Source organism: Tauraco erythrolophus, chromosome 6 (assembly GCF_009769465.1).
Source record: "Tauraco erythrolophus isolate bTauEry1 chromosome 6, bTauEry1.pri, whole genome shotgun sequence".
NCBI classification, from domain to species: domain Eukaryota; kingdom Metazoa; phylum Chordata; class Aves; order Musophagiformes; family Musophagidae; genus Tauraco; species Tauraco erythrolophus.
In genome coordinates this window covers 73,915,336-73,943,077 of record NC_141470.1, presented here as the reverse complement: position 1 = coordinate 73,943,077, position 27,742 = coordinate 73,915,336, and the positions used below count along the sequence as shown (strand labels likewise).

Below are 27,742 nucleotides of genomic sequence, written 5' to 3'. Positions count from 1 at the left end.
CGTGAGAGCCCCTTACTGCTTCTCTGTCTCCAGGGCAGATGGCAGCTGAGGAATGTGTAACATTAACAGTAGTGATGGGTTTAGTATCCTTTTAGTGACAGTCCAAGCCTCCGCCTCTCTACTACTGCAGCAAACCCCCGGGGCTGCTTCGGGCTGTTGGGTGTTTCTCTGCGTGGGTGGGAAGCCGCACACCCGAAATAGCCCGTGCTGCCCATCGTGTGCGTGTCAGCCCCCTTGTCTGCACGGGTGCTCCTGGGTCACTTCTGCTGGTGGTCCTTCAGCAGAGACCTCAGACCCCGCAGTGAAAGGTCTACATCGGATCGGCCACGTAAATGCTGCTGGCTGTTAAAAGTCACAAGAAAATAAATTGGGAGACTCAGGTGATGAGGACTAGGAAGCAGTTGTGGTTCTGTGAGTGTGTTTATACATGGAAACACCTGAAACAGTTGACCAGCTCCGTGTGACAGTTTTGTTGCACGTGTGCTTGAAATCCGCTAGCAACTTTCTGAGCTCCATGTAACTGGAAACTTCAGAAACAGAACGTGGTACATTGTGCCATACGCCCGACCCGGCGTTGGTAATCAGGATACCCCCAGTTGTCCCGTCCCACCTACGTGCCAGAACACTGGTGGGGTGTGTCAGAGGGTGCAGTGAGTGGGTGGGTCACACCCCTCTCTGCTGTCACCCGTCACAGCACAGTGGGGAAGATCCAGGTGCATCCCGAAGTCCGAGCTCGCTGCAGACAAGGTGCAGGGCGCTGCCGTGACTTGGTGTGGGGCCGGTCACTGGCCGTGGCCGAGGCTGCGTGAGGGAACAGTGCCACGCTGGGCTGCACTGGCCCGGAGCCCGTCAGGAGTGACAGTCTGGCGGTGGAACAGTCGCACTGGTACCTGTGGTTTCCATTAGTCCCACCGGAGCTGTGGGGACGGTCCCTGATCACAGGGATGCGTCCGTCGTGCCCAGCTGGCTCCTGCCTGGGGGTGCTCCCGTCCCTCCCCACACTCCTCGTTCTACTTTGCTTGAGTTTGCTCCTCTTTGCTGTGTCAGCTGGCGTCCAGCTCTGGCCCCTGCCCTGGGAACACTGTTTTCCTGCATTACAGCTTGGTCTGGTTGTGGTTCCCCCTGTGCCAGACAAATGCTCTCGGTGTCCGTGTGCTGTGTCACCAGATGTGCGGTGCCGTGACCTGCGGCAGCTGGGGGTGCAGCCAGCACCCTGTCTGTAACCCCCCGAGGGCACTGCTCTCAGGATACCCGCTCTTCTTACCACGTGTCTTTAGGACATTGGTGTATGCTTGAGTGAAGGACTCCCTCATAGTTCACACAACCGCTCCTTCCTTCAGGGAAAGGCTTACTGTGCACATTGGAATACAAAAAAAAAGTGCTGTGTTTGTGAATCAAAGCATTACTCACTTGGAGATAGGTGGTGTTTCATGGGATGGTTTCCCTGTATGCTGCACGTAGTAGTTCCGTGCTCTCTATACTCAGCACCCTGGATAATGTAATTATTTTTTGCTGTTGTGCCTAACACTTCCGAGTGCAAACCTTTTGTCGGGGTGGGTGCCAGCGGAGGGAGCGCGGGGGCAGGGGGGTGAGAGCGTGGACACCCCACACCCATGCCCGGGCTGCCGGTGCCGCAGGGCCCGGGCGAGCGGACGTGCCAGCACGTACTGTCGTTATTGTGCAGCAGCCAGTAGCTTTGCTAGCAGGTTAATACTTGTGCTCTTCCTCAGAAATTTAGCTGTGCCAGTTTAGTAAATGGTTAATTGATTAATAAAGGAATTCAGAAATTAATATAGTGACAGGGTGGGCGTTCTGTCGTGCTGTGGAGCAGTGACTGTTCCGTTATCATAAACACATCACAGCCGTTTGGCTGACGCGGTCCCAGACTGAAGCCCAGGGTGGCCAGGGTGGGGGTACCCGAGCCAGGCTCTGGCTGGTAGCGCTGCTCTCCGACATGCCGGACCCCCGGCCCCCAGCTGCTCGGTGCCAGGTGGTGCTGGTGGTGCTCTCTTGACCTCGCTGGGAGGTGCTCAGGCAGGACAGCACAGACTGGAGTGGGCTCAGGTGTGGCAGAGCTGCTGCTGGCTCTAGAGCAAGCACGGATGTGGCTCCACGCGTCGCTCCCATGCAGGGGTCCTGTGCAGTGCCGTGATGCTCCGTGGGCCATGGTGGGGCTGGTGGGAGATCTGCTCGTCCTTCTCCCCTCCGCAGCCCCAGGCAGGACAAAAGGGCCCAGCACTGAAAGGCAGAAGCGTTCCCTGTCTTGGCCCTTGGCTGGGCCGGACAGCATGGGAAGACTCCAGAGCAGCGTGGGCAGCAGGGTGAGGGGGGGGATTCTGCCCCTCTGCTCTGCTCTCATGAGACCCCCCTGCAGTGCCGCCTTCAGCTCTGGGGCCCCCAACATCAGAAGGACATGGAGCTGCTGGAGCAGGTCCAGAGGAGGCCACGAAGATGATGTGAGGGCTGGAGCACCTCTGCTATGGAGACAGGCTGAGAGAGTTGGGGCTGTTCAGCCTGGAGAAGAGAAGGCTCCAGGGTGATCTTATAGCAGCTTTCCAGTACCTAAAGGGGGTCTACAGGAAAGCTGGAGAGGAACTTCTTACATGGGCATGTAGTGATAGGACAAGGGGCAATGGATTTAAACTGAAAGAGAGGGGAGATTTCAATGAGATATAAGGAAGAAATTCTTCTCTTTGAGAGCGGTGAGGCACTGGCACAGGTTGCCCGGAGAAGCTGTGGCTGCCCCATCCCTGGCAGTGTTCAAGGCCAGGTTGGATGAGGCCTTGAGCAACCTGGTGTAGTGGAAGGTGTCCCTGCCCATGGCAGGGGGTTGGAACTAGATGATCTTGAAGGTCACTTCCAACTCAGACCATTCTGTGATTCTATGACTCACTCCCCCTCACACCCTGTCTTCTGTCCTGCCTTGCCCTCCTCGCTGCCATTACTTGCCGATTTAAGCATCCGCTGCCTCCTGGAAGCTCTGGTTCGCGGTTTTGCTGTTCACACTGCAGCGTTGTGGTTGTCTTGTTTCTTTCTGGAGAAAACTGGTGATTTTCTACCTCAGAACCAGAGAGGGGCTGTGTGGCTCAGATCAGAGGTCAGTCTCACCTAAATTTCCGGCTCTGGCGCCGGCTGTTAGTGGTCGCTTACAGAAAGCCCCGGTGGGTGGGATGTGCTGATGTGGTCCTTCCTCTGGAGCACCTTCCCAGCCCCGCACAGGCAGCAGACGGAGGATGCCCAGCACTGCTCCCAGCCCGCCGTACCAGTGCCGTGCCAGCCCCTGCCCGCTCCCCCGTCCCTGCAAGGGGCAGCGTTTGCTCCCGGTGCGATCGCTCCCTCAGCACCTCCTGGGGAAGAGCCGCTTGCAGCCCTCCGCTGCCAGCTCTGCTGCCGGGTGCCCCCAGCTGCTGCCCCCCTTCCTGCCCGCTGCGGGAAGGGGTGCACACCTCCGGGAGCTCTGGGGCCCCCTCTGTTTCCAACACCGTGCCCTGCCGTTGGAAACAGCGGATGCTTTGCTCTCGGACATCAGCCAGGCATGCGGCGTGGTCATGGGCTTACTGATACCAGTTCTGCTTTCTCTAGAAATCTCTTTAATTAAAATAATTGTTATTGTTCACTTTAATCTTGCCAGTTTAGACCTCATTACGGGGAGAAAAATTGCCTCCCAGAATGCCTTGCTTTGCGCGCGTATCCTTTGCGGCTCAAGGCTGGAGGAGAACGAGGGCAGCTCGGTGCAGCAGCTCATTAGCCAGCCTGCCTCCGGTGCGGGCTGCGCTTCCTGATTTACGGGAGACGTAACCTCTGGAGCGCACCTGACCGCCCCCGCGGCGGCAGCAGGCGCACCGAAGGAGCCCTGGAGCAGGCACAACGTGATGTCCTGGAGCTTTTAAAATTCCCAGAGGTTGGAGGGGGTGCAGCTGTATTTGTGGCAGCGTTTGAAGCCCTTTAACAAAGACTTGGCTGCAGTATTTCCTCCATAGCTGCCTCCCTGCCGTCATTAACCTGTTCAGTCCTGCAGCAAGTATTCCAAGCGTCAGAGAGCCAGAGCGGCACATCCTCCCCGCAAAGCCGGTCGGCCGGCGGGACCCGGGGGGCTGCCCCGCAGCCGAGGGCTCCTTGCCGCCTGCTGGGAGGTGTTGCTCCTCACCGGCACGAGAGGCCTTTGCGGCTGGTGGAGCACTTTGTGCCGGCTGCTGGGGTGAGAGACCATGGTCCTGGGCTGGAGTCCTGGCTGGTGGTCCTGGCCGATGGTCCTGGCTAGTATTCCTGGGCTGGGGTCCTGGCTGGTGGTCCTGGCCAGTGGTCCTTGCTGTGGTCCTGGCCGGGGTCCTGGCTAGTGGTCCTAGCCTGTCGTCCTGTGCTGTGCAGCGACTGGGTGGCCAGCAGAGCCTCCGGGAAAGCTCTGGCCGAGGTGCTTTGATGGGAGCGTTTCTGTTTTCTTAGTTATATTGTTTCCTGTACAGCAGAACACTCAGGCGTGTTTACAAACTGTTGACCTTTGTGGAACTGACGCTTCTTATCCTCTGCTGAAGTACTTTTAGCAGCTGGTGTGCCATATATCACCGCCTCTGCGTTTACATGCACCCGTTTCAGCGTGGCTGCAGGATGCCCTTGGTGCCTGGTGCCAGCTGTGTCCCTGTCCTGCATCCCCAGCAGGTGAACATCATCGACTTCTAGACTTCTTTTTTTGCAACCTCCCCCCCAAAACTGCATTTGCAAAGACCTTGAAAATCACATCCTCTGCTGAGGGCTGGAGAGGTGGGAGAGGCAGTCAGTACCTTCTGTCGTGCCCTTAGTGATGGCAGATTCTGCCTGGGCTGGGCACCACGCAGCGGCTGGCATTGAGCAGCTACCCGCACTGGGCTGTCCCGGCACGCCGGCTCTGTGCGGCACCCGCCATCTGAGCAGCATCGAGTGCAGTGGAAGCCGTTTGCTAATTAATTACTGTCTGCTGATCCCGCTGCTTCCGTGTGTTGTGGAATTCACAGATATGTAAATGACCCTTTGTAGCACTGGACACGCTGGCAGATGCTGCGCTGAGAGTTGTAAAACCTATTGCTCCCAAAGAAGATGGAGGCAAAAAAACCCCGGCAAGCAGCACGTTGGGAGAACGAAGCAATCTCAGCCGGGTGTGCATGACATTTCATTCCCATGTTCCTTGGATCAATTCCAGGTAGAAATTTCAAATTCATTAGCTCTTTACATGACCTCAATTTGTTGCTGGAACCAGTGGACTGTCAGTTATTTCTGCAGCCCGCTGCTGATGGGGCACCTTTGAGGCACGCGTGGGTGCTGCCGCTCGCCCTGCAGGTGCCGTGCCCCGGCACTGTGGCGTGGGGGCTTTGGGGCAGTGGTGCCCGGATGGATGGGGTTGCTCCGGCCGTGCCCCAGCGCCGGATCTCACCCGGCAAACCCCCGCAGAGGTTTCTGATTCGGGTCTGCCTCCTTGGGAAATCCCGAATGGCCAGGTCTGCGTGTGCCAGGGGAGCACCAGGGGCTGCACCCTCAGAGCAGAGGTGGCTCCGGATGGTGGTGGTGTGGCTCCTCTTGGAAGTGGCAGGAGCTGTCCTCTTCCAGTGGGTCCTGCAGAGCAGTGTGTGGCGACGGGGGGCCGGAGTGTCTGCCCCAGCTGTCCCTGCACCCTGCCCATGCACAGGCTTTGTCCCAGAAAAGCTCAGCCCAAACCTCCTCCATGCTGGGATGGCTGTTTTACAGCCACCGGGACTTGGGACAGCAGGAGCCCCAAGTCTGCGCTGGGAGCATGGCTGAGAATTCTGTGATTCTATGATAAGGATCTGTTTACCAGGAAGAGCTGGATGCTGGGCAGCGGTGGGAGCCCACAGGCATTTCTGCCTTCTGTTAAGGCAGCTGAGTGTGGACACAGGCTCCCGTGCAGGGCTCTGTGTTCAAGAGAAACGGTGTGACTGCTTTTCTCTGCCCTCCTTGTTTCTCCTCCAGCACCTGTCCCCAGCAGTTTCTTGAGCCGCAGTATGAGAGCGCTGATGGACTCGGTGGGATGTTACAACAGTCGTGCTGGTGCTGGCCCAGCCTCCTCTCCATGGCACAGGGTCAGCCCTCTCTGCCCAGGTCAGGCTGCTAAGGAGCCCGGTGTGGTGCCGGCAGCTGCTGGCAGGCGTGCACCCCACGGTGTGCCCTGCTTCGGGGCCCCGACCCAGCGCCCGCGGGGGCTGAGCACAGACACCTCCAAAAACACCTGCTCTGGCACGGGACGGGGGCCGCCTTCTCAGGGCGCTGCTCTCTGCAGCGAGGGCTCCGCTAAAATCCAGAAAACCCTTTGTCCACTGGTGGGTAACCTCTTCATAACCTTGTTGTTCCCACTGTGGTTTAAGTCCCTGTCTCCTTATGTCGCCGTTTCATCTTGTATCGGTATTTCCAAGCTTGTAAATGCACCTTGCTGATTTGCTTTTAATCTGGCAGAGCTCTTCAAACGGACTTGGCTCAATCCAAGCGCATTACTTTAATCACAGCTACAAATCTAAATTAGCAGTATTAAGTTAGCAGATCTAAATGAGCGTGGTGTCCCCAGCCAGGGCTGTCTGGGGACCCTGGCAGTTGTGCCGCTGATGCCCTGAGCCACTGAGTCCGTTGGAATTGGGTACGTGTCAGATCTAGGTTAAAAGAGAAAAGTCCCTCCTGGAAAGCAGGGTGACAGCCCGGAGCCGTGACTGCGGCTGTCGTGTCGGGAGGTGGCCGGCTGGGCGTCACCGGTGGAGTTTGGGAGTGGGAGCTGTGTGCTGCTGTGCTTCCCCCCTGCTGCTCGGCATCGCCGCTCTCCGAGCCCGTGTCGATTCAGTAGTCGATATTCCCTGTCGGAATCAGCAGTCATGAAAGCCTGCAGCCCACGGTATCAGGAAAAAGAAGTCGGTAGTGCTGAAAAGCAGGGTTTAGAGGCTGGTGTTTTCACCCATCCTTTTTGCAACTTGTTGGCTCCTCTTACTTTGCGTAGCACCGCGGGTGGGTTATGGACGGGCTGGACAATAGGAGCAGTAATTATTGTGCTGACGTTAAGTGTCTTTAAATATCCATGACGATTCAAGTGTCCTGCTTATGGCTAGCTGTGAAACTTTATTTTGTTTTAGATGAGCTTCATTAGTACGTTTCGAGGACGATAACGTGTCTGAGTAATCTGGTCTGTACACGTATAATTTTATCCGTCCCAAAGGGAGCCGAGCGCTTCGTTTCCGACGCGGAATCCCGCTGAGGTCTGTTGCTTACGACTGCACAAGTTCCCCCTCGGACACCTCGGTGCTTCTCCACGGGACTGTGCTCCCTTCCGCCCACCCACTCCATGGAGGAGCACCCACCTTCCCACCCGGCTGCCCACGCTGGGGGGGATGCTGGTGGGGGGATGCTGGTGCGGGGCTGTGCAGAAGCCGGCGCTGCCGCTCCCATGGAGCTTTTGGTGTGATCGCTGATGGATGATTTCATTTAGCTGGTGTGGGCACTGGTGTGGGCACTGGTGCTATCTCCCTTGTTTCCATACTCTGGGAGGATCTGGATCTGGCCCTGTAGGAGATAAGGCTAATTGAACTGTCAGGCTTCCTGGGAGCAGAGTGCAGCGCTGCTGGCTGTGGCAGCCGGGAGAACAGCGGTGATCTAAAATTAGCCCATGTTCTGGTTTATTTAGATCCCTGTTGTTGTGGGGGCTTTTCTTGTTGTTTTTTTTTGTTGTTGTTGTTTCATTTGCATTTCTGGAGATTGAATGACATAAAATTAGCTCCTTCTGAGATTATTTGGACAATAGCATTAAGAGCTTAAATGTTTGGAGGGGATGGCTATGAACTCAATGAATTGCCATGATTTAGAGGCCGCTGAGAGTTGTAGCTTGGCAGGTAGAGCACACATGAAACATCCCTCATTTTCAGTACATAAAAGGTGTTATGACAAAGTAACTCGCGGCCACGAGGTCAGGAGCATCTGTTGGAAAGCCAAGTGCCCGGAGTGGAGGTGAGTCGCACGGCGGGGTGAGCTTTCGCAGGAGGGGCCCGAAAGGCACTGCTGGCGCCGTGTGCGGTGCCACCAGCTGCCTCCCAGTTGCTTTGTCGTTGGTATGTAAGTGTCTGCGTGTCTGTATATGTGTGTGTGTGTGTGTGTGTGCGAAACGTATCTCTCAATTGTTCTTCTGGAAGGTAGTATAGAAGCTCTTATATCAGGGTACAGAGAAGGGTAAAGACATCAGGTAACAAGACGAGAATGAAAAACCATTACGTGAACCTCGGTTTCATGATTTAGCCACAGATGGTTTGTCTGTGCTTTTTTATGACGTCATTTGCTTGTCTTGCAGAGACTAACAGATGTTTGCTCTCCCTTACAGGCTCTTGAACCTGATCTACAATGGAAAAACTGCTTTTGTTTCTGCTGTTCATTGGCATAGCGGTGAGAGCTCAGATCTGCCCAAAGCGCTGTGTCTGTCAGATTTTGTCTCCGAACCTTGCCACCCTTTGTGCCAAGAAAGGGCTCCTCTTTGTTCCTCCCAACATTGACAGGAGGACCGTGGAGTTACGGCTGGCAGACAACTTTGTTACGAACATTAAACGGAAAGACTTCGCCAACATGACCAGCCTGGTGGACCTGACGCTGTCCAGGAATACAATCAGTTTTATTACACCTCACGCGTTTGCCGACTTGCGCAATTTGCGGGCTTTGCATTTGAACAGCAACCGATTGACTAAGATCACCAATGACATGTTCAGTGGACTCTCCAATCTTCACCACTTGATACTTAACAACAACCAGCTGACTTTAATTTCTTCTACAGCTTTCGATGATGTTTTAGCTCTCGAGGAATTGGATTTGTCTTACAACAATCTGGAAACCATCCCCTGGGATGCAGTGGAGAAGATGGTTAGTTTGCACACTCTCAGTCTAGACCACAACATGATTGACCATATTCCTAAGGGGACCTTCTCCCACCTCCACAAGATGACCAGGTTGGACGTCACGTCTAACAAACTGCAGAAGCTACCGCCTGACCCTCTCTTCCAGCGAGCTCAGGTACTAGCAACCTCAGGAATTATCAGCCCCTCGACTTTTGCATTGAGCTTTGGTGGGAACCCTTTGCATTGCAACTGTGAGCTCTTGTGGCTGAGGCGTCTTTCGAGGGAAGACGACCTGGAGACCTGTGCTTCTCCCACGCTTTTGTCCGGCCGGTACTTCTGGTCAATCCCCGAGGAGGAGTTCCTGTGCGAGCCTCCTCTCATCACGCGGCACACCCACGAGCTGCGGGTGCTGGAGGGCCAGCGGGCAGCACTGCGGTGTAAGGCCCGGGGGGACCCCGAACCGGCAATTCATTGGATTTCACCTGAGGGAAAACTGATTTCAAACGCAACGAGGTCCGTGGTGTACGACAACGGGACGCTGGACATCCTCATCACGACGGTGAAGGATACGGGCTCCTTCACCTGCATTGCTTCCAACCCCGCTGGGGAGGCCACGCAGACGGTGGACCTGCACATAATCAAACTCCCCCACTTGCTGAACAGCACAAACCACATTCACGAGCCCGACCCCGGCTCCTCGGATATCTCCACTTCCACCAAGTCGGGCTCCAACGCGAGCAGTAGCAACGGGGATACTAAAGTCAGCCAAGATAAGAAGGTGGTTGTTGCGGAAGCAACATCCTCTACCGCTCTGCTGAAATTCAATTTCCAGAGGAATATACCTGGGATACGTATGTTCCAAATCCAGTACAATGGTACTTACGATGACTCCCTTGTTTACAGGTAAGGCAGCCCCCCGCCTGTGCGGGGCCCGCCGGGCTGCGCCGCGCTGATGTGCCGCCCTCGGCTCCCGATGGCGCAGCTTCCCATGCCGCGCCGGCCGAGCGAGCCCTGCCCGTGGCAGCGGGTGCTGGGAGCCTTGGGAAGGACTCCTGCGGTTTTCTACTCGCAAATAGGGAAATTACTTGAACGGTGTTATTTTTAGATAATCCAAATGGACTTCTGAGCCTCTGAACTAATCTGGTTGGCAGAAAGGTTGTAAAGTTGGGTGAGTTAACTGGATCTTAACGCTCTCAGCTTCATGGAAACGCAGGGAGAAGGGTGTCTGTAAGCGCCTTCCTGGTAACACTTCCTGGCAGTGCCCGTGCCAGTGTGCTGGCGGCGTGCCGAGGCACCACGCTGCCGGCGGTAACGGTCCCATCATTCAAAACTGTCGTTGCTTGGTAATTTCTTCTCCGTTTTTGACGTGGTCACTCTCCCGGGGGTCTCTGTTGTGCGGAGCCATGCCAGGGGGTTGGCAGTGGCGGCTGCCCCAGCCAGTGCAGGGCAGCGGCAGGATCGGAGGAGCTGAGCTCTGGTGGTGCTCACCATGGCCAGGGGCTGCAGCGCGCAGCGGGGAGGTGGCTGGGGTCTGCCAGGTTCATTCACGCTGGTTTCCTTCTCCCCTAGAATGATACCTCCCACGAGCAAAACCTTCCTGGTCAACAACCTGGCGGCTGGGACCGTGTACGACCTGTGCGTCCTGGCCATCTACGACGATGGGATCACCTCGCTCACCGCCACCAGGGTGGTGGGCTGCACGCAGTTCACCACCGAGCAGGACTACGTGCGCTGCCACTTCATGCAGTCCCAGTTCCTGGGTGGGACCATGATTATCATCATCGGTGGGATCATCGTGGCCTCCGTGCTCGTGTTCATCATCATCCTCATGATCCGCTACAAGGTGTGTAACAACAACGGGCAGCAGAAGGCCACCAAGGTCAGCAACGTGTACTCGCAGACGAACGGGGCCCAGATCCAGGGCTGCAGCGGGGTGCTGTCGCAGTCGATGTCCAAGCAGGCTGTCGGGCACGAAGAGGGCATCCAGTGCTGCAAGGCTGCCAGCGACGGCGTGACGCAGTCACCGGAGACCGGCTCCAGCCAGGACTCGGCCACCACTACCTCCGCTTTGCCTCCCGCCTGGACTTCCAGCACTTCTGCCTCCCAGAAGCAGAAGCGCAAGCCGGGGCCAAAGCCAAGCAGCGAGCCGCAGAGCGAAGCCGTCGGCAGCATCGAGTCCCAGAACACTAACAGAAACAACTCCACTGCCCTGCAGTTAGCTAGCCGTGCCCCCGACCCCGGCCGAGGGGCGCCCACCTACAAAAGAGCACAATCAAAGCCAAGTAAGTTCCTCACGTTGCCGGCTGACGCATCCCGAGCCAAGCGCCGGCTCTCGCTGGGCGGCGAGCCGATGGAGCCCCGCGGCCCCGGCAGCGCCCGGGGCGCCGGTGGATTGCGGTCCAAAAGGAGCATGTCCATGAACGGGATGGTAGTCCAGTCAGACAGCTCCGATGTGGATAGTGGAAAAGCAACTTTCTCCAGTTCTGAGTGGATATTGGAAAGCACTGTGTGACCTGCTTTTTTTTTCTTTTTTTTTTTTTTCTTTTAATTTTTATTTTAACGAAAAACAAAACACCAAACGTTGTGTGAAACTCCCTCTCCTGGGGAATTGGATTTGGAAGTCCACTGTTGTCTCGCTGATTAATGGCTCGTTCATGCGGGGTTCTGTATAAGCCACCCAGTGCACACAGGGTTTTATTCAGTTTTCATTTGATTTTATTTAATATCAAAACCGAAGGCAACATTCAGAGATTAAAAAAAAAAAAAAAAAAGGAAAAAAAAGATTAAGGGGTGAAAAAAAGCATGAAACAGCACCAGTGCCTTCCCTGCTCTAGGACTGGCTTCCTGGTTCTGCAGTAGCAGAAAACAAAAGAGAGAGTTTTCACAGAAAAAGCCTTTTATAAAGGAAATTAAATTTCCTCCAAGCTAACAAATAACCACTTCTGGATCAATCAGTAAAATGATATTTTTTAACACGGTCAGACTGTATATTTCTTTTCCGTGACAATGGTGTTGCCTTTGTTTTTAGGCAGATGCTGTACAGGAACAACAACGCTGTGTTGTTATGTCGTGTAAAATAAAATACTCACTCCGTACACCAGCCAGTGTACGTACCGTACCAGCCTCGCGCTAACTGCCCGCCCAGGCGCTCTGCCCGAGGCCCGCGGGTGCTGCTCGGCGGGTCCTGCCGCAGGGGCCAGGAGAAGGAGGGTGTTGGGGCACGGGGTCCCTCTCCGCACACCGGCGCCCGGCTCACTGGGTGCCAGCGGAGCAGCTGGGCTCTGCCGTGGGGTCTCCCCGCGATGGTGCCCAACCCGCGGTCCTCCAGCCCTGGCCCCGGCTGGCGCGGCGATGGCTTTGCCTAGTGCCAGTGCTGGAAAAACCGTTGCCTATCAGCACCAGCGATGAGGGCAGGTGCCTGCCTGCTGCTCCCAACCCATGCAAGGCTTGGTTTGCTGCTCCGTTTTCAGAGCTGGCCCCCGCTCCGGCGGTCAGTGCAGCAAAGGCTGTCCCCTTCCTGTCGGCGCAAGGGCACGGGGGTGCGAGCCATGGGCGAGGGGCGCAGCCCCGCAGCCCAGCCGCAGCGGCGGGCATCGCCGCAGTCCTGCGGACCTCCTTGGGCGCAGGGAGATGTGACTCGGTCGGGCTCCGGGCAGAGCACTGGTGCCTCAGGGTGCAGGCGGAGGGCAGAGCGGGGCGGCGAGCAGGGCCGACACGTCAACCCCGTACCACGGGGCGGACCGCGGCGATGGGCGTGTGGCCGTTCAGTGACTCATAGCGGTGATCGGGATGATGATGGTCACCTCCTCCTTTCCTAGAGGTTTTGGGGCATATTTCCTGTAAACTCTAAGGTTTGTTTCAGCTCTCTTTAATCCCCGTGCACAATGAAGGGACTGGAAGATGGTCTCGTCTTTAACGTGCTGTTTGATTGCGGTGCCTGTGGGATGGAATAATTTCAGGCCACTACGCAAGGACGTAAACATATGTCAATAGGTGATAGCGATTGAAAACCCCACGTTGTGGGGATGGCAGATGTGTTTCTGCTGCTCTGCTCGTTCTAAAGAAGTCTACAATTAGTATTAATTAAACTTGTGTGGTCGTCGTGTTTAAATGAGAGACAGCGTAACTCTGCGACGTTAGTGCATTCTCAGATGCCAAACAAAAGGTTTCGTATGGGTTTTGTGGCCATTAAAGTGATAGAATAATTAAATTTTATGCCCTGTGTGCTTGTTCTTGAGGGCAATGTAACCACGCAGATGCCCGAAGACATCGTGGCTCTAACCAGGGCAGCAGGTCGGCCCGAGAGCAGTCGCAACAGGGAACGTCTCCCGGCAGGGAACGTCTCCCAGCAGCCCCAGTCTCTGTCTCCCGGGCCCCCCAGTCGCGGCCGACGCGTGCACCAGGAGGCTCTGGTTACTCTCGGCCATCGTGGGTTGTTCTCTCGGTGGTTTTACTGCCTGTCGTGGAAAAACAGTCTGAGTGGGGGTGGTGTAAGGGACATAAAAAGAAGAGGCTGTTTCTTTTTTAGAAAGCCCTTTTACTTCCTTGGGAAATGCAGAGACCGAAATGGAAACGAAGCCTCAAAATTAGAATACCCACTTCCTGCTGGAAATTTTTTTAAAAAATAATGGAAATCCCTTCTTAGATTTCTCTGGAAGTCCACATTCTTCTCAAGGGGCTGTATGAGCAGAAACTAGCTATGGAGGTAGTGCACCATCAGAGGCAGTGATGTACGTGCCCAGGGTCTGGCAGTCCCACGACAAAGGCACTGCGCAGCCGGGGAAAGACGAGCGTGTCCGTGCCCCGGCGAGGAGCTGCTCTCTGCAGACAGAACCTTCCCCTGGGTACGGACACGGCTTTAGAGGTTTTCTGCTGAGGTACTTGTTTCAGTTGTGCATTTTAAAAACATCGAATGAAAATGCTTTATATGTTGTCTAAAATTGGATGTAAATGTGTCTAATGTTCTGTGAAAGTGCTGAAATATTAATAGCTTCTTGGGATTTAGGGAGTTTTATTTTTATATTTTTAATTTTTTACTCAAAGGAATCATTTTCTAAACACTGAAGCTGAGTGTTCTGTCCACAGTGTATCTGTGTAAGCAGCTTAGAAGGACCATATGTCCCTGCCTTTGATTTAATTCTCTGCTCCACGAGTAGGAGCAGTTGGACCTGGACAGCTGAGGGTTCGTCTCGTGCGGGTTTCTCTCTTGGGCAGAGAGGAGCATCCCGTGGGAATGCACTGGGGATGAAATCTGCCATTTCCACTGGAGCAACTGCCTCAGGACAGTTCAGTTCATTCAGGCTCGATTCAGTCACAGTGCGGAAAGCCTTATGGAGGAGGAAATTCTCTGTCCTTTCTGTTCTGCAAAACCAGAGGCTGCCAACAGTTTGAGGCAGAAGGTGCTGCGATGCTCCTTGGTCAGGGTAACGTTGTTCAACGTGCGGTACTGCAGCGTTCTCTGACTCTTCAGAAATGGGAATACCAGTTCAATAAACCCAAGCAGGGTGTTCCCTGTTGCGGGTGGTGGGTGTTGACATGTAGGGCAGTGCTGGGGGTGCCGGGGGAGCAGAGGGTGCGATCGGTCCCCGTCCGGGCAGGTGCTGCGCTCCTGGGGTCACCCCAGGCTGCAGACTGGGGTCGGCAGAGACCTCAACCAGGAGGTGCAAACCAGCCCCTGGGGGCATGGCCCAGCCTGCGGGGCTGCACCTCGCGGTGCTTCCCAAAAATAGATTAACTGCGGTTTTAGCCGTGAGATGGTGTCTTTTCTCAAGCACTGGAGGAGGAGAAGCTACTTCAGAAATTCGTTTACTCTTACTAAAATTGCTGGCACGTGCTTCCTCTCGCACCTTTTCCTCATCCTTTTCTTGGACCATACGTGTTGTGTTAAAGAGGGCTGGTACAAGCAATGTTTGGATGGAGATGCAAGGCTTTGTTGGGTGAGAAGCTTTTTGTGGGAGTTGTTTTCTGTGCTGCCTTTCCGCTTGTGTTCTGGGCATGTTCTGTACGGTGAATATATGGTACTGCTCCGCTCTGGGTGCCACTGTGGCTTTATTTCTGCCAGCCTGTCCCCACGTGTTTGGCACACCTGGGCAGCCCTGCAATAACAGAGTGCACTGGCAAGCGGCAGCCCTGTGCCTGTGCCTGGGAGAGGGGCCGCGGCTCCTGGGCACCCGCCGCTCTGCCTGGGAAGGGCTCGGCAGCCCCCGCTGCCTGCAGCGCCGTGGGGTGGCTGGTGCCGGGGCGCTGCCTGCCCGAGGGGGTCCTGCCACGGTGCCACCGTGAGGTTGGCTTGTCCCCACTGGCTGCAAGGCTGCTGGAGCCTGGAGGCTTGGTGCCAGCAGCACAGGGATGCTTCTGCCTCCCGGGGACCATGAAAGCTCCACTGGTCACTGCTGCAGGACTGCACAGAGCACCTTCTAGTAACTCCTTGGGCACCTGAGCAGGGTCACTGAGCCGGGCGGGCGCCTGGCATTGAGCATCCTGTCCCAGCGGAGAGACACGGAGCCGTGATGGCTGCCAGTCCTGCCGCAGCTGGCGCTCACTGTGTGTGTGCCCTCGAGAAGGCGCAGCGTAGCCCTTCCCATGCCGCTGCGAAACTGTACCCAGAGCCGCAGCAGGCACCCTGCATGGAGAGGGAGGGCGTTTCTTCCCCCAGTAATTGACTCAACCAGCAGAAGTAATGGTCACAGCTGCTACCACTTACTATCGCTTCTCTTCCTATTAATTGAGAGGAACTGGAGTCTCTGAGGTACCACTCGCAGAGTGGCAACATCTGTCAGCATTGTGATGGCTCAGGAGCATTTACTCTCCTGTTGTAGGGTGCTGCTTGCAACCAGGGGTGTGCTGTGGCTGCCCTAATGCAGCAGTAACAACAGCCCCAAAACCATGCAGTGCCTTTCCCCTGGGAACTTTGCAATTTTAATGTTGGTGAAAGTTCCGGTTTAAAAGAAGCAAACCATGGCAAAGTCAATAGGGTCCCTCTTACAGAAAACATATATCCTGTGTTTTCCTGTTATAAATATGGTTTTGCTTGCCTTTCTGTGTGCCAGGGTGTCCGGACGCAGTGCCAGAGCCTGTGCTGCCGGATGTGGCCCGTGCTGGGTACGTGCCCCTCACGGCACCTCTGCCCAGCTGGGGCCTCCAGGCAGCAAAGCTCCGATTCCTTCTGCTAGTCGTTCTTAGTGCTCCAGCCCCTGCTGCCAGTCCCTCTGGGTGTGGGCACCTGCCGAGGGGTCCGGCTGGTACCAGCCCACGCCGCGCGGGCAGCAGCGCTGTCGTTCCTTCTGTGCAGGCTGCGGGCGGGTACATGGCATTGGGCACTGAGCGTCAGATTACATCTGCTCTGTAGATAAGAAGACGCGCCCTGGTCTGGGTCCTGCTGTCTGAGTGGGGGGTGCTTTGGCTTCCACAACAGCACAGGCGTCCACGGAACAGAAGTGTTCGTGCGGCAGAAGCGGTGTGGGTTAAAGCACCCGCACCCTGGCACCAGGAAAACGAGACCAACAAGGGCGAGTCATAGAATCATAGAATGGTGTGGGTTGGAAGGGACCTCAAAGATCATCTAGTTCCAACCCCCCTGCCATGGGCAGGGAAATCCTCCACTACACCAGGTTGCCCAAAGCCCCATCCAACCTGGCCTTGAACACTGCCAGGGATGGGGCAGCCACAGCTTCTCTGGGCAACCTGTGCCAGTGCCTCACCACCCTCAGTGTAAAGAGTCCTGCTGCTCGTGCCGACTGGAGACTCGTAATACAGTTGATTTATTCCCGAGAGCTGGGTGCGAAGGCTGCTGCTGTAGGAAGAGGGAAGCTCAGCCTGCAAGGATGGAAACTTCATAGGGAAAAGAGCAAATGCGCCACATCGCTGGATGCGGAGACCCCATGTTGGAAACCTTGTCTGTGTGAAAATGGACAGAATAAGCTCCTGGTCTTGTTGTGCTGGAACAAGCTGTGTCAGGTCGTTTCAAGCACTGCACTTGCAGAAAGTTGCCTGTTACAAATCTGACAGTTGGGACCAAGCTGGTGTGCCCAGCGTGGTGCCGAGCTGGTTTCCTCCCAGACCGCCTGTTTTACATCTGGGTGCCCACCGTGTTGTGTGTGCAAGCTGTGTGATCTCCTCTGCTGGGGAAATGTCCACTGGGAGAGGGAAATGAGGAAAACCAGTAAGGGTTGTGGCCCCAGCCCCCTTGGTTTTCCCGGGAGGCCCGTGGAGGTGGTGGCAGAGGGCAGCACCAGCCCACCCGTGGCATCGGCACACAGGACCGGCAGACCGGAGCCGTGGCTTCCCGCGGCGAGTCCGTAGGCAGCTGGGAGCTGTAGCCTCAGCAAACCCGAGGATGACTTTAAAGCGTGGTGTCTAGTTTGTGTTTACGTACCGCAGCCGCAGCTGTGCGTTCCCCCAGGTAAGTGGAGCCGTGTCGCGGTGGCAGGAGAGTGGCCGGGCATGGCGGGGCCGCGGGTCAGGCACTGCTCCTCCCGCGGAGAAACCCTGCCCTGTGGGCTGTCTGCTGCGCCACGGATTGATGGGAACAGTGCGGGAGCTCAGGGCAGGACAACTAAACGTCAGCAAGTTCTCTCTACAGGGACTTTTTCTCTTGCTTGTAAACCTGACGGAGGCAAGTGCCGGACTCGTGCCCACCCACTGCTCCGTTGCGGTCGTTTCAGTTCTGTGCAAACTTCTGAAACTGTGCAAAGAGTTGAAATCCCTGCCGTGGAAAAAGGCTTGGCCTCAGGGAGGGCAGGAGCAAACCTAGAAACTGGAAAATTCTCTGGTTCTGCAACAATGAGCTTTGCTGGATCCTTTGTGGGTTTGGGGGAGGTTCTTTGGTCAGTCCGATTTTCCCTTGAGCAGAAGCACTGCTGTGCCAGCGCTTCCGGTGGAGGCTGAAGGTGGCTGGTGGTGGCTCCCCGAGCTGTGGGCTGGGGATGCCGGGTGCCACTGCCCCGTGCCTGCTGCTGGCTGCCACGCTCTGCCCGCTGTGCCCCGGTCCCTGTGGTGCTGGTGCCACCTGAGTCGGCGGGGTGCTGGGGCTGCCGGCAGGCTCTGCTGCCTGCTTCCTGCCCTGGGCAGCTCCCAGGGCTGTCGGTGCGGTGCCGTGCTTGGGCTGGCCCCACCGAGCATCTCCTGGCACCGCTGGCCCCGGCCGGGGTCGGCTTTGGCTGCAGGGAAGGGCCGGATCCTGCTCCTCGTGGCCTCACTCTCTCTGTTTTGTCTCTTTGCACAGAAGCCAGGGCTGATCCGCAGGACACTTGCCCTCCTCCGCTCCCTGAAAACGCTGCCACTGACGTTCTAACTCGGCAGAAAACAATTCGATTCCAGCTCACCGAAGATTAACGCGTCGCACCGTGCTCACCCTGCCGAAACCTTTACTTGAAGCTGCAGCCGAAGCCGAGAGGCCGTGGAGGTCGGCTGCGTCGGATAAACTTTCTTTCCCCGTTCACAGATTGCCCATCTCCCATCTGCCACATTAAGTCTAAATACCTGTTTTTTCTGGTGTCCAAGATTTTTATAAAACTAAAAATAATCATGAAAAATCTGGTGGCAACCGCTGCAGTCCCAAGTCCTGTTAAATGTTGCCAGTGGTGAGTTCACAAACTGTAAACATGGTAGCTTATATCACCTGAACAAATAAATGTTTTACTACGACGGCGTGGGCATGTTGGTTGATCCGGAGGGTCTCGCCTGGGGCAGATGCTGATCCGTGCACAGAGCTGCTCCCTGCCCCGCAGTGCTCCGTGCCGCCGGTGTCCATGTGCCCCGCAGCGCTGCATGGGGTCGGGCTCCGCGGCGCGGCCAGCGATGGTGGGGCTGACCCGTGCCTCTGCAGCACCCAGGCTCTGCTGGGCGAGGAGCAGCGAGCTGTGCCCAGCCCTGGCCCCGGCCCTGGCCCCATCCCCTGCTCCAGCCCCCCCACAGCCATCAGTGCTGCGTGCCCAGGGTGACCAGCTGGGTCAGGCACCGGTGCCGCAGAGAGCCGCCCGGCTTTGCCCCTTGGTGCTGGGTGAGGGCGTGGGCTTTGAGCGGGGAGGATTGCCCTGTGTGCCCCTGCCCGCACCGGGGAAAGCCCCGGGGTACCAGCGCTGCTGGCCTTGCAGACACCCCCTCCATCACTGCCCCACTGATGCCAGGCGGGGAGCCTGGGATGTGGCGGGTTATGGCACCATGGGCTCCTGCCACGCCGAGCGCCAGGAGTGCCATGAAACGGGCAAAGCACCGAGCACCGGTGTGCCAGCAGCTCTGGCGCCATGTTGGCCCTAACACGGAGAGCCTGGGGCGGGGGGCAGTTGAGGACCAGGCTGGTGCCACACTGTGCCCATGGCTGCACTGGCCCCTTTGGCCATGCCACCAGCCCAGCATGGCAGCGGTGTCCCCGTCACGCCGTGCTTCTCAGATGAGAGCAAGGGATTTTTTTTTTTTTTCTCTTTTCTTCCTCATCTAAATCCCGTATGGCTCACAGATATAATTATAGCTTCTACAAAAGCACAGTGAATCAACCAGCTTTAATGTAACTTCTGAAGAGCAGATTACAGCTGGTATAAATATTGATGGTAGGCAGGACCGGCTTCACGTCGGCTGTGCGAAGGGCAGGAGATGGAGCAGCCCAGTCGTGGCTCCCCCGGCCCAGCTGCTCCCGTGGGAGAGACTGGTCCCACTGGTGGCCTCTGCCAGGCTGTGCAGAGGATGGACCTCAGGCTGGGCAGATGTCTGCGCAACTTGCCTGTGGTTTGCTCGTACCAGTGGAGACACCGGCATCTCCCCAGGTCAAGGCAGCCCATGGGAGGAGACTCTGGGCTAAGGCAGGAGCCTCACCCTTCGGATTTCCTCTCACATTTTCTCCTCTGATGGCTGGAGGCCGGTGCCAGGCTGCAGAACCCGGGGCTGCGGAGCTGGGAGCGGCAGCCAGGACTCACCCCAAGGTGTTGGCGACGGGGACCCCATGTTTACTGGTGGGACCTGGCACCCAAGGGCTTGTGTGTGTGTGCAGAAAACTCGGTGCAGGTCCAGCCCCACCCCACAGACCCCGGGGATAAAGGGTCTGTTTCATCCAGTGCACAAGAACACTGTGCCAGATGGAGACTGCAAGGGGAAGAAACATCAGTTTTCATCAGGAGCTGGACTCATAGCTCTTATTCCTGCAAAGCGTGACCAGGGATCTTTCTGGCGCTGCAGATAGCCTGGATTTTATGTGGATTATAACAGCAGCACGTACTGCTCTTCCCTTTCCTTCCTGCGGAATGTAATTGAAGTCTGGAAGAGGATGAGCCCAAAATAAACCACTTTTCAATAAAACGTTTAGTGGAAATGGAGTCCACAAACCCATCACCTCTCTTATTGCAGGCCCAGGCGACCCCGCTGGTGAAGTTGCAGGACAGCTGACCTTTCCCAGAGCAGGCAGATGACATTCGGGTCTGCGAAACAGGCGGGCAGAGCGAACCCGTGCCTCGGGAGCGTGGGTTACAGGAGAAATGAGAGGCTGCTGCTGCTTTTTGACATCCCGCATTAGGCTGTGCAGCTGCTGAAACCCTTATTAAGCCAACAAGCACCAGACTTGCTGCACGGACCGTATCAGCTCTCAGGATTTCATTTCGCATTAATATCATGTTATTACCCTCATTCAATGGCTCCAATTTCAAGCTTTCATGCACATAGCAGAGCTGCTTTTCCCTTGCTGGTTCCTTTCTATATCCTTTTAATTAATTGTCAAGGTAAGTTCCACCTGTCAGCTCAATGCTGGTTCGAAATCCAGCTAACAGTGTGGCAAGGTTTGCTGAAGGTGTGAATCAAATTTGGGAAAAAAACCCTGGAAGGTCTGTGGAGCAGAGCTCGCCAGCTGTGCACTGTCCTCGATAGTCCTATTGGTGGCCAGCAAGAGGGGCTGCCTTGTCTCGGGTGGCTTCGGTGGCATTTCATCCGTAGATTCAGAGACTAGAGGAATATCATCACATCAGCAAGCAAAAGTGACCTGGTATAGAGACGCAGAACTTGGATACTTACTGAAGAATCATGGAAATCAGCTCAGCTGAAAAAGCTGAAGGAAATTCTTGCCCCTGAACAGCATTTTCTTATTCCTGGTGGGCACTGCGCCAGCTGACGCTTCAGTGCATCAGCATCCTCTGCCCAGCCTGGGACACGGGCTGGGTGTCTCTCCAGGTGGACAGCTGGAATGCTTTGAAGGCTTCTTCTACGAGTGACTCCATGGACCTGACATCACTCGGTGCGTCTTTGGCTGGGGTGATGACACCCTTCCCAGCTGCACAGGATGGACGCAGTGATAGAGCAGAACTTTGTCTTCATCCAAAAAGCCTAGTGGAAATTAAAAGGATGGGAATTGAATATGGAAACAGTCTGACAGTGGAAATCAGGAGGACTGGGAATGAAGTCTGGAGACATTCCTCCTTTCCAGCTGCAGGGAACAGCAACACATAATCTTGCCCTTAAATGAACCGTGCCTTGCTCAAAGCCTAGTTACATCTCTCCTCTCTGCAAATGCTCCCGAGGGATCTTCCCAAGATGTCCATTGGACATTTCTATTTGTTGCCTGCTCATGCCATTGCTTTTTTGCTGATACTGCCTCATAACACGGATAACTTTTTTCACTCCTGGGTGTTTTTCTTACTGTCATACCTGTAGAGTGTGTCACACCTGCTCTCGTTCGGCTGGTTTCCCTTGCTCCCTCCGTTCTCCTGGTAATTATTCCTGTTCCATCCCCTGCTTCCCCCCAACTCCTCTTTCTGCCCTCTGACAGTTGGGATATTGCCCACCAGGGCCAGATTTGCCTGGTGTCCCTGCGACTGCAGTCGTGCTCAGTGGGAGGGTTTGGGTGGGCTGTGGTTGCCGGGTGCTCGGTACCCTCCCCGGCTGCCCCTCAGACGGGTCGCTGCTCAGCGCCGGGCTGGTCTGGCACCCCCGTGTCTTCGGGCTGACCGTGACCTGTGACTCACTGTCATCTCGGGTGGGTTTTTTCTACAACATCTGTTATGTTACATATTCATGTCTCAGGAAGACTTAAGGACTCTGCCCTAGGGTACCAGGCTCAGTCAGGTGTGAAAAGCAAACACATTAGACTGTTCTGGGGCAAGAGGAATTAGACTGTTCTGGGGCAAGAGGAATACCAGTCACAACCGTGCCCGTGTCCCAGGCCAACCTGTGCAGCAACAGGTTTGGGGGGACAGGATCGATAGCAATGAAGATGCTTTTCCCCCATAGCACGTGCAGTCTCAGCCTTCCTTGCCACTGGAAATGTGTCTCTACTGTTATCTGTCAGCAAAGGTACAGTAAGAACGGACTGGGTGTGCTGGGAAATCGAAGCAAGGAACTGCCTTCCGGCCCTCTACCGAAATGCCGTCCGTCTGCTGCCGCCTCCCTTGGGATCGGCACCCGTCGCTCTTGGTCCTGCCTGCGGGGAGCGAGCAACGGTCTGTGTCCCCAAAATCCGACCGAGGTAAGAGGATGGAAAGGGGAACTGCTTCTTAACTTTAGTGATGAGTACAAGTTTCGAAATATTCAGAAAATGTTGTTTCACCAAGTGGGTGAATGCTATGGGAATGTGGAAATGGTTCCCAGTACCCTGACTGGTGTGTTCCCAGCACAGCTGTTGGACTGGAAGTGGAACCATAGCTACAGCCTACTGGTACCAGACATGGGCAACTTTAACCTGTGCTGATGAAGAATGAGACCAAGGGGTCAAAACACAGTTTTCATTTTTTTAGAAGAGAATTTCAGCAATTCTATGGGGGAAAAGAAAAAAACAAACAAATTGCCAGAATTGGGGTAAAGCTGAGAAGACACAGGGCCGAGCGCTCCTAAGTGTGCCCTGCCCTTTTCCTCGCACCGCTGGCGGCTCGGGCTGGGGTCCCAGAGCGGGCTGGGGTCCCTGGGAGGTGCTGGTCCTGTCCCACAGCCTGGGCTCTGCGTGGAGCCCTCCTGGGAAGGGCAGCACTGTGCCCCGCGCCGTGCCCGGGCACGGGCTGCAGCGGCACTGTGCACGGGGCACACGGCAGCGGCTTAACTGCAGCCATTGACCATGGGTTGAGAGACCTCCCCATGAGCTGGTTCAGCACTGGAGGCAAGTGTTAGTGATGAAACATTGGTTATGGGTCTGGAGCTGGAAGAAGCAGAAGGTCCAGCCGTGCATTCCCGTGGCACACGGCTGGTGCTGAGCAGAGCCCTGCCCCGGCGGTGCAAGCCCCCTTTCCACCCTGCCGACGGCCTGGGTTTGCTTTTCCAGCTGGTCCCTGCCAGTTTTTGTGTACCATGAGTGCAACCAGCAGTTAAGGGATGAGTTAGAGCCTCCGGAAGGAGCATGCGAGAGGTTGTTGCTCCCTGTTAGTCTTCCAGAGCAGAACCTGTCCCTGTGCCTCTGTACCCTTGACAGAGGCGTGCTGCCCAGGAGAGACGGCGCCAGACACGCCGGCAGAGGGTGAGCTCCCTTAGGGGAATGAGGGTGAGGGCTCAGGGATCGAAAAGCATCCGAATCAGAGAATCACAGAGTCATGGAACAGTTCGGGTTGATACGATTGGCTTTCTGGTGCCATTGCTGGCTCGTGTCCAGCCTTTCATCCACCAGTACCCCTGAGTCCTTCTCTGCGGGGTTACTCTCAATCCCTTCATTCCCCAGCCTTTTATGCCGGGGGTTGCCCCAATCCATGTGCCTGACCTTGCACTTGGCCTTGTTGGACCTCATGAGGTTCACACAGGCCCTCTTCTCGAGCTTGTCCAGGTCCCTCTGGATGGCATCCCATCCCTCAGGCATCAACCTCACCACTCAGCTTATGTCATCTGCAAACTTGCTGCGAGTGCACTGGGTCTCAGCTGGGCTCATCCCTCTCAGCCTGCAACAGCACACTTCAGGAGAGGTGGCACTGACCTTCCAGCAGCACAAGGAAGCTGCAAACACCCAAGAAGGTGCCTTCCTTGGAGCAGTCCCACCACACGGCTGCATCTCCACCTGCATTACTGCGGGCTCAGGGTCCAGGGTGAGAGCTCTCAGCTGTCGGTGTGTTTGGGGGTGTGAAAGGACCTGCACAAACAGAGGTGGGTGAGTGCCCCCTCCACTTCCCACCCAGCTGAGATACACTGTGAGTTCTGAGGCTGGTGGGAAAAAACTTTAATCTTTTAATTGTGTGTCACCTTTTAAGTTACCATACGTTTCCCAGTACCTTTCTTCCATGAATTGTTTTGTAAACATGAAACCCGAGGTGGACTGGTTCAGTGTTGACACCAGCCAGTGGATAATGGTTTCCAAACAGGGTCCTGAAAGAGACCTTCCCTGGCTACAAGTCAGTGAAAGATGTGTGAGATGAGGGTGTTGGCATGCTGCTGTCATCTGCCTTGGTACAGACATTTCACTGTTGATTAATGACATTGCAACCCCTTTTTCCAGTTATGTTGGAAATAACGTAGACCTTTGGAATTGTTTCAGGTTGCAGTATCCACTGCCACATCTGTGCTCCTGCTTCTGAATGGCAGTAATTACACAGCTCTTAAACATTCATTCTTTTCTAAGTGGTCTAATATTCATCTTCATTATTTAGGAGTATTCATCCCTAGAAAATTGTCTGACCTTTAAAGTCCTAAAACCCGACTGAATTTTAAAATACATGGGATCTACTCTGTGTCTGGGCTGATCTCCCATCACTGTCGCAGAGGACCAACGTGGTGGTAGTGGGTGTTTCACTGCCGAGGCTGACCCTTTCCTGGGTGTCAGTGGGATGAACAGGTTTCTGTGTGTTACTGTTTGTGTCCATCCTCTGGGAGAGGTTCTCAAGAGCCAACAGGGGTAAAGCCCTGAGTAACCTGGTCTGAGCCCAGGGCTGGCCCCGCTGAGACCGGGCTGGGGCGGAGACCCCCGGGGGTCCTGTCCCACCTGGGTGGTTCTGGTTTCGGTGAGTGGGGCCGGTCTTGGCCAAAGGTGGCGGTGGTGCTGGTTTGCCTCACTTTACTGCCTGTCGGGAATGGCCGTTCCTGCTGCTTCCACCGCTCCATCCGCGCGAGTGATTTCAATGTTTCAGCTTGCAGTTGTGCAGTTCTGTTGAGTTTTGTTGAAAAACTAACAGTTTTCTCACATCAGCTGGTCATTGCGTTTGGCACTGGCACCGCTTGGTAGCTCGCTGTGGTGGCCAGCCTGCACCCGGGGCCGCTGAGTCGAGGTGAATGGGATTTCGGGTAAACCCAGTGTATCTTGCTGTGCCGTAAGTCAGCACGGATGTGTCTCGGACCTTTTTCACAGGACCTTTGGTGAGGGTCTTTTTAAGACAAAGGCCAGCAGAAGTCTTGGCCAGCAGCAGCGCAATGGCCACTGTGGGGCACAGGGCTGGCATGGGGCCAGGAGCCTCTCCTGGGCTGGCACGGCCTTGGGGAGTTTCTTGGGAGTCCTTCCCTCTGCTTCCAAACTCCTGCCCAGGTGCGGTGTGGGTTTGGGTGTGAATCAGCAGCAAAGCGGATGCAGCATCGCCAGCAGTGTGGGAGCAGCAGGACCCTTCCCCGCTGGCCACCAGCTGCCATTTGTGCCCCTCCTGGCGCGGGGGGCAGGGAAGGTGAGCCCTTCCCTGTACAGCTCGCCGGCAGCCCACTTTCCAGGGACTTCTGCCACCAGTTTGGTCTGCCTGCCCTGACACACAGCTCATTGCCGCAGTAAATTCAGTCTGCCGGGGCTGCGGGTGCCCCTCTCCGTGACGCTGAGTCCCTGCAGCCCAGGCAGATGTGGATGGAGGGTGGCATCACCCCGTGGGCTTGGGCTGCAGCTAACCCGCTGCAAGGGGAAGCGCATCCTACACCAAAGGTATCTCCAAAATACCAAATGCGCCTTTGTGTTTTCTCCAGGGGTCTCGCGTTGGCTGTGCCTTGCCCCAGGGTGGTGAAGCCTGCCATCAGCCCGCCATCAGCCCACCATCAGCTCACTGTTAGCCCACCATTGGTGCCTATTGCAGCTGGAGAGATGAGGATGATGGAAACCAGCTGTGCCACTGCCCCTGCAGACCAGCCCATGGGTGACCCGGGCATCAGAGTGCCCCAGCTGTGGCTGGGCAGGGAAATAAGGAAGAGGGCAGAGATGAGGTAGAGGGCAGGAGAGACTGTGTTTAATTTTCTCTGTGAAACTGGGCTGGGAGCAGCCCTGGGGTCAATCTGCAGAGGCTCTCTGGGAGCAGGCTCATGCGTGCGAGAGGGGTTTGTCTGCTCTGCTGGGACGCAGGTTGTAAAAAGGAGGAGGTGTCACCTCAGAGTGTGTCCTGGGCAGCCTCTGCCTCGGGGGCAGGTGGTGCTGGCCACTGTGGTGCCAGGGGCAGGAATGCAGCCCAGTGCGTGTGATGCCATGTGGGCAGGTGGGACAGCTGCACGGGTCAGTGCTGGGGCTTTGGGGGGGGTCTGTGTGAGCAGCCCCTTCCCAGCTGTACCCCCCAGCCCAGTGGCGGCTGGCACAGCTCTAGTCCTGCTCGGTGAGTGTCTGGGAATGGGCTCTGTACTGCGTGCTGCCTGGGGAGCAGCCCCCTCTCCTGCCAGCAGCTGCTTGCTTCCCAGTGTTTGGGTGCTGGTGGGGCCCTGACCCCGCGGGCGCCGGGGGCCATGCCTTGGCTCAGGGGGTCCCGGGCACATCGGTGGCTCCTGGTGCCGCTTGGCTCAGTGGAGGCTTGTGTGGGCAGCTTGTGCGGCTCTGCAGGGCTGAGAGCTCTGCCGAAAAAGCGTTTGAAAGCCAGCCTGCTGTCAATAGCTAGGTTTTCTATATAGAAGTTCACAAAACTTCTGGATTTTTGGGTGTCAGTGGATTGCGGGAAGCTGAAGGTCCAGCGGCTGTTTCGGGTGCTTCACAGGCACAGGGCGCTGTGTGAGAGCAGCAGCTCTGTCCGGGCTGTGCCCTCAGACCAGGTGGGCTCAGTTCTCCCCTTCGATGGGATGGTCTAAGGCTGTTGAGGTTTTGTTCCTGGGTGGTATTCAGTTCCAGGACTGCAGGACTCCTGATGTCCAGCGCTCTCCCCAGCCGAGCAAACAGCCTGCTGAGATTTTGTCTCCTTGGCTGTAGAAGAAGGGGCAGGGATTGTTCTCCTGGGTCTTTGTTGGTTTTTTTACTTTCTCTGAGCTCTGGCAAACACAACTCTGGGCACTGCCCTAGAGGGATCAGCTCCTGCCTCACATCACTCCTCTCCTACCCTGAGTGTTGGCTGCATCTAAGTGTAACTGCAGACCCAAGCTGGGTCCGTGACTGGATCCTAAAAGTGCTTTGGCCCCCAGGCAGGCTCTGTGTCAGGTCGAAACCAGTTATCACAGGTCAGTGGAAGGCAAACGCTTGGAACATTTGTTTTGTAATTGCATTAAAAAACATTCTTGAAAGGAAAAAAAATAAAGTTGTAGCTTTCTCAGAAGGCTTCTTACTTCATAACGTCTAACCTGGGGTTCAGGTTGACCTGACAGTCCTCGCCCAGCAGTTCCTAAAATACATTGAAGAAAAGCAGAGGAGGGCGGGCAGCAGGAGGGAACCCGCGGCTCTCGGCGCGGGCAGTCCCTGGGTGCTCTCGGCTCGGTGCTGGAGCTCTCTGTGTGCCTCGGCCGTGCTGGGAGGCATTTGGAGTCGTTAAATAGTGACTGTATCTGGCACCACAATTAGTCATCTCTGGCGAACAGCACAACTCTTTATAGCACAACTGTGAAGAGCTATTTCAGAAGATGCTGCCTTGTAGTTCCTGTGGCTTGTGCTGGATAAACTTTTGTCTGTAGCTGTGTCGAATAACAATGCTGCTTTTTAAACAGGGTTGAAATATGTTTGTGTATTTTTGCTGATGTAACAGATAAATGTGGTGCACAAGTATCTTTTCTGTCCCTGTTACCCCCTGGCATTCAATGAACAAACAACTAGTCTAGCTTGTATGCGGCGGTGCAGGTGATACTTCAAAGTGATGCAGCAGGGTACA

At 55.8% G+C, this 27,742-nt stretch overlaps 1 protein-coding gene across 2 annotated transcripts; it reads left to right on the top strand.

The window, feature by feature from the left end:
* Positions 1 to 8,344: 8,344 nt before the first annotated feature.
* On the top strand, positions 8,345 to 18,358 carry LRFN5 (leucine rich repeat and fibronectin type III domain containing 5). 2 transcript variants are annotated; one of them, XM_086613183.1, is made up of 3 exons: positions 8,345 to 9,743; positions 10,410 to 11,122; positions 18,064 to 18,358. In XM_086613183.1, the coding sequence occupies exons 1-3, from the start codon at positions 8,356 to 8,358 to the stop codon at positions 18,171 to 18,173; spliced, it is 2,211 nt and encodes a 736-aa protein (XP_086469309.1). In that variant the 5' UTR covers positions 8,345 to 8,355; the 3' UTR covers positions 18,174 to 18,358. The 2 variants fall into 2 exon arrangements, with proteins under 2 accessions (XP_086469309.1, XP_086469308.1); XM_086613182.1 differs by lacking the exon at positions 18,064 to 18,358 and having other exon boundaries at positions 10,410 to 11,401.
* The last annotated feature ends 9,384 nt before the right edge of the window (positions 18,359 to 27,742 follow it).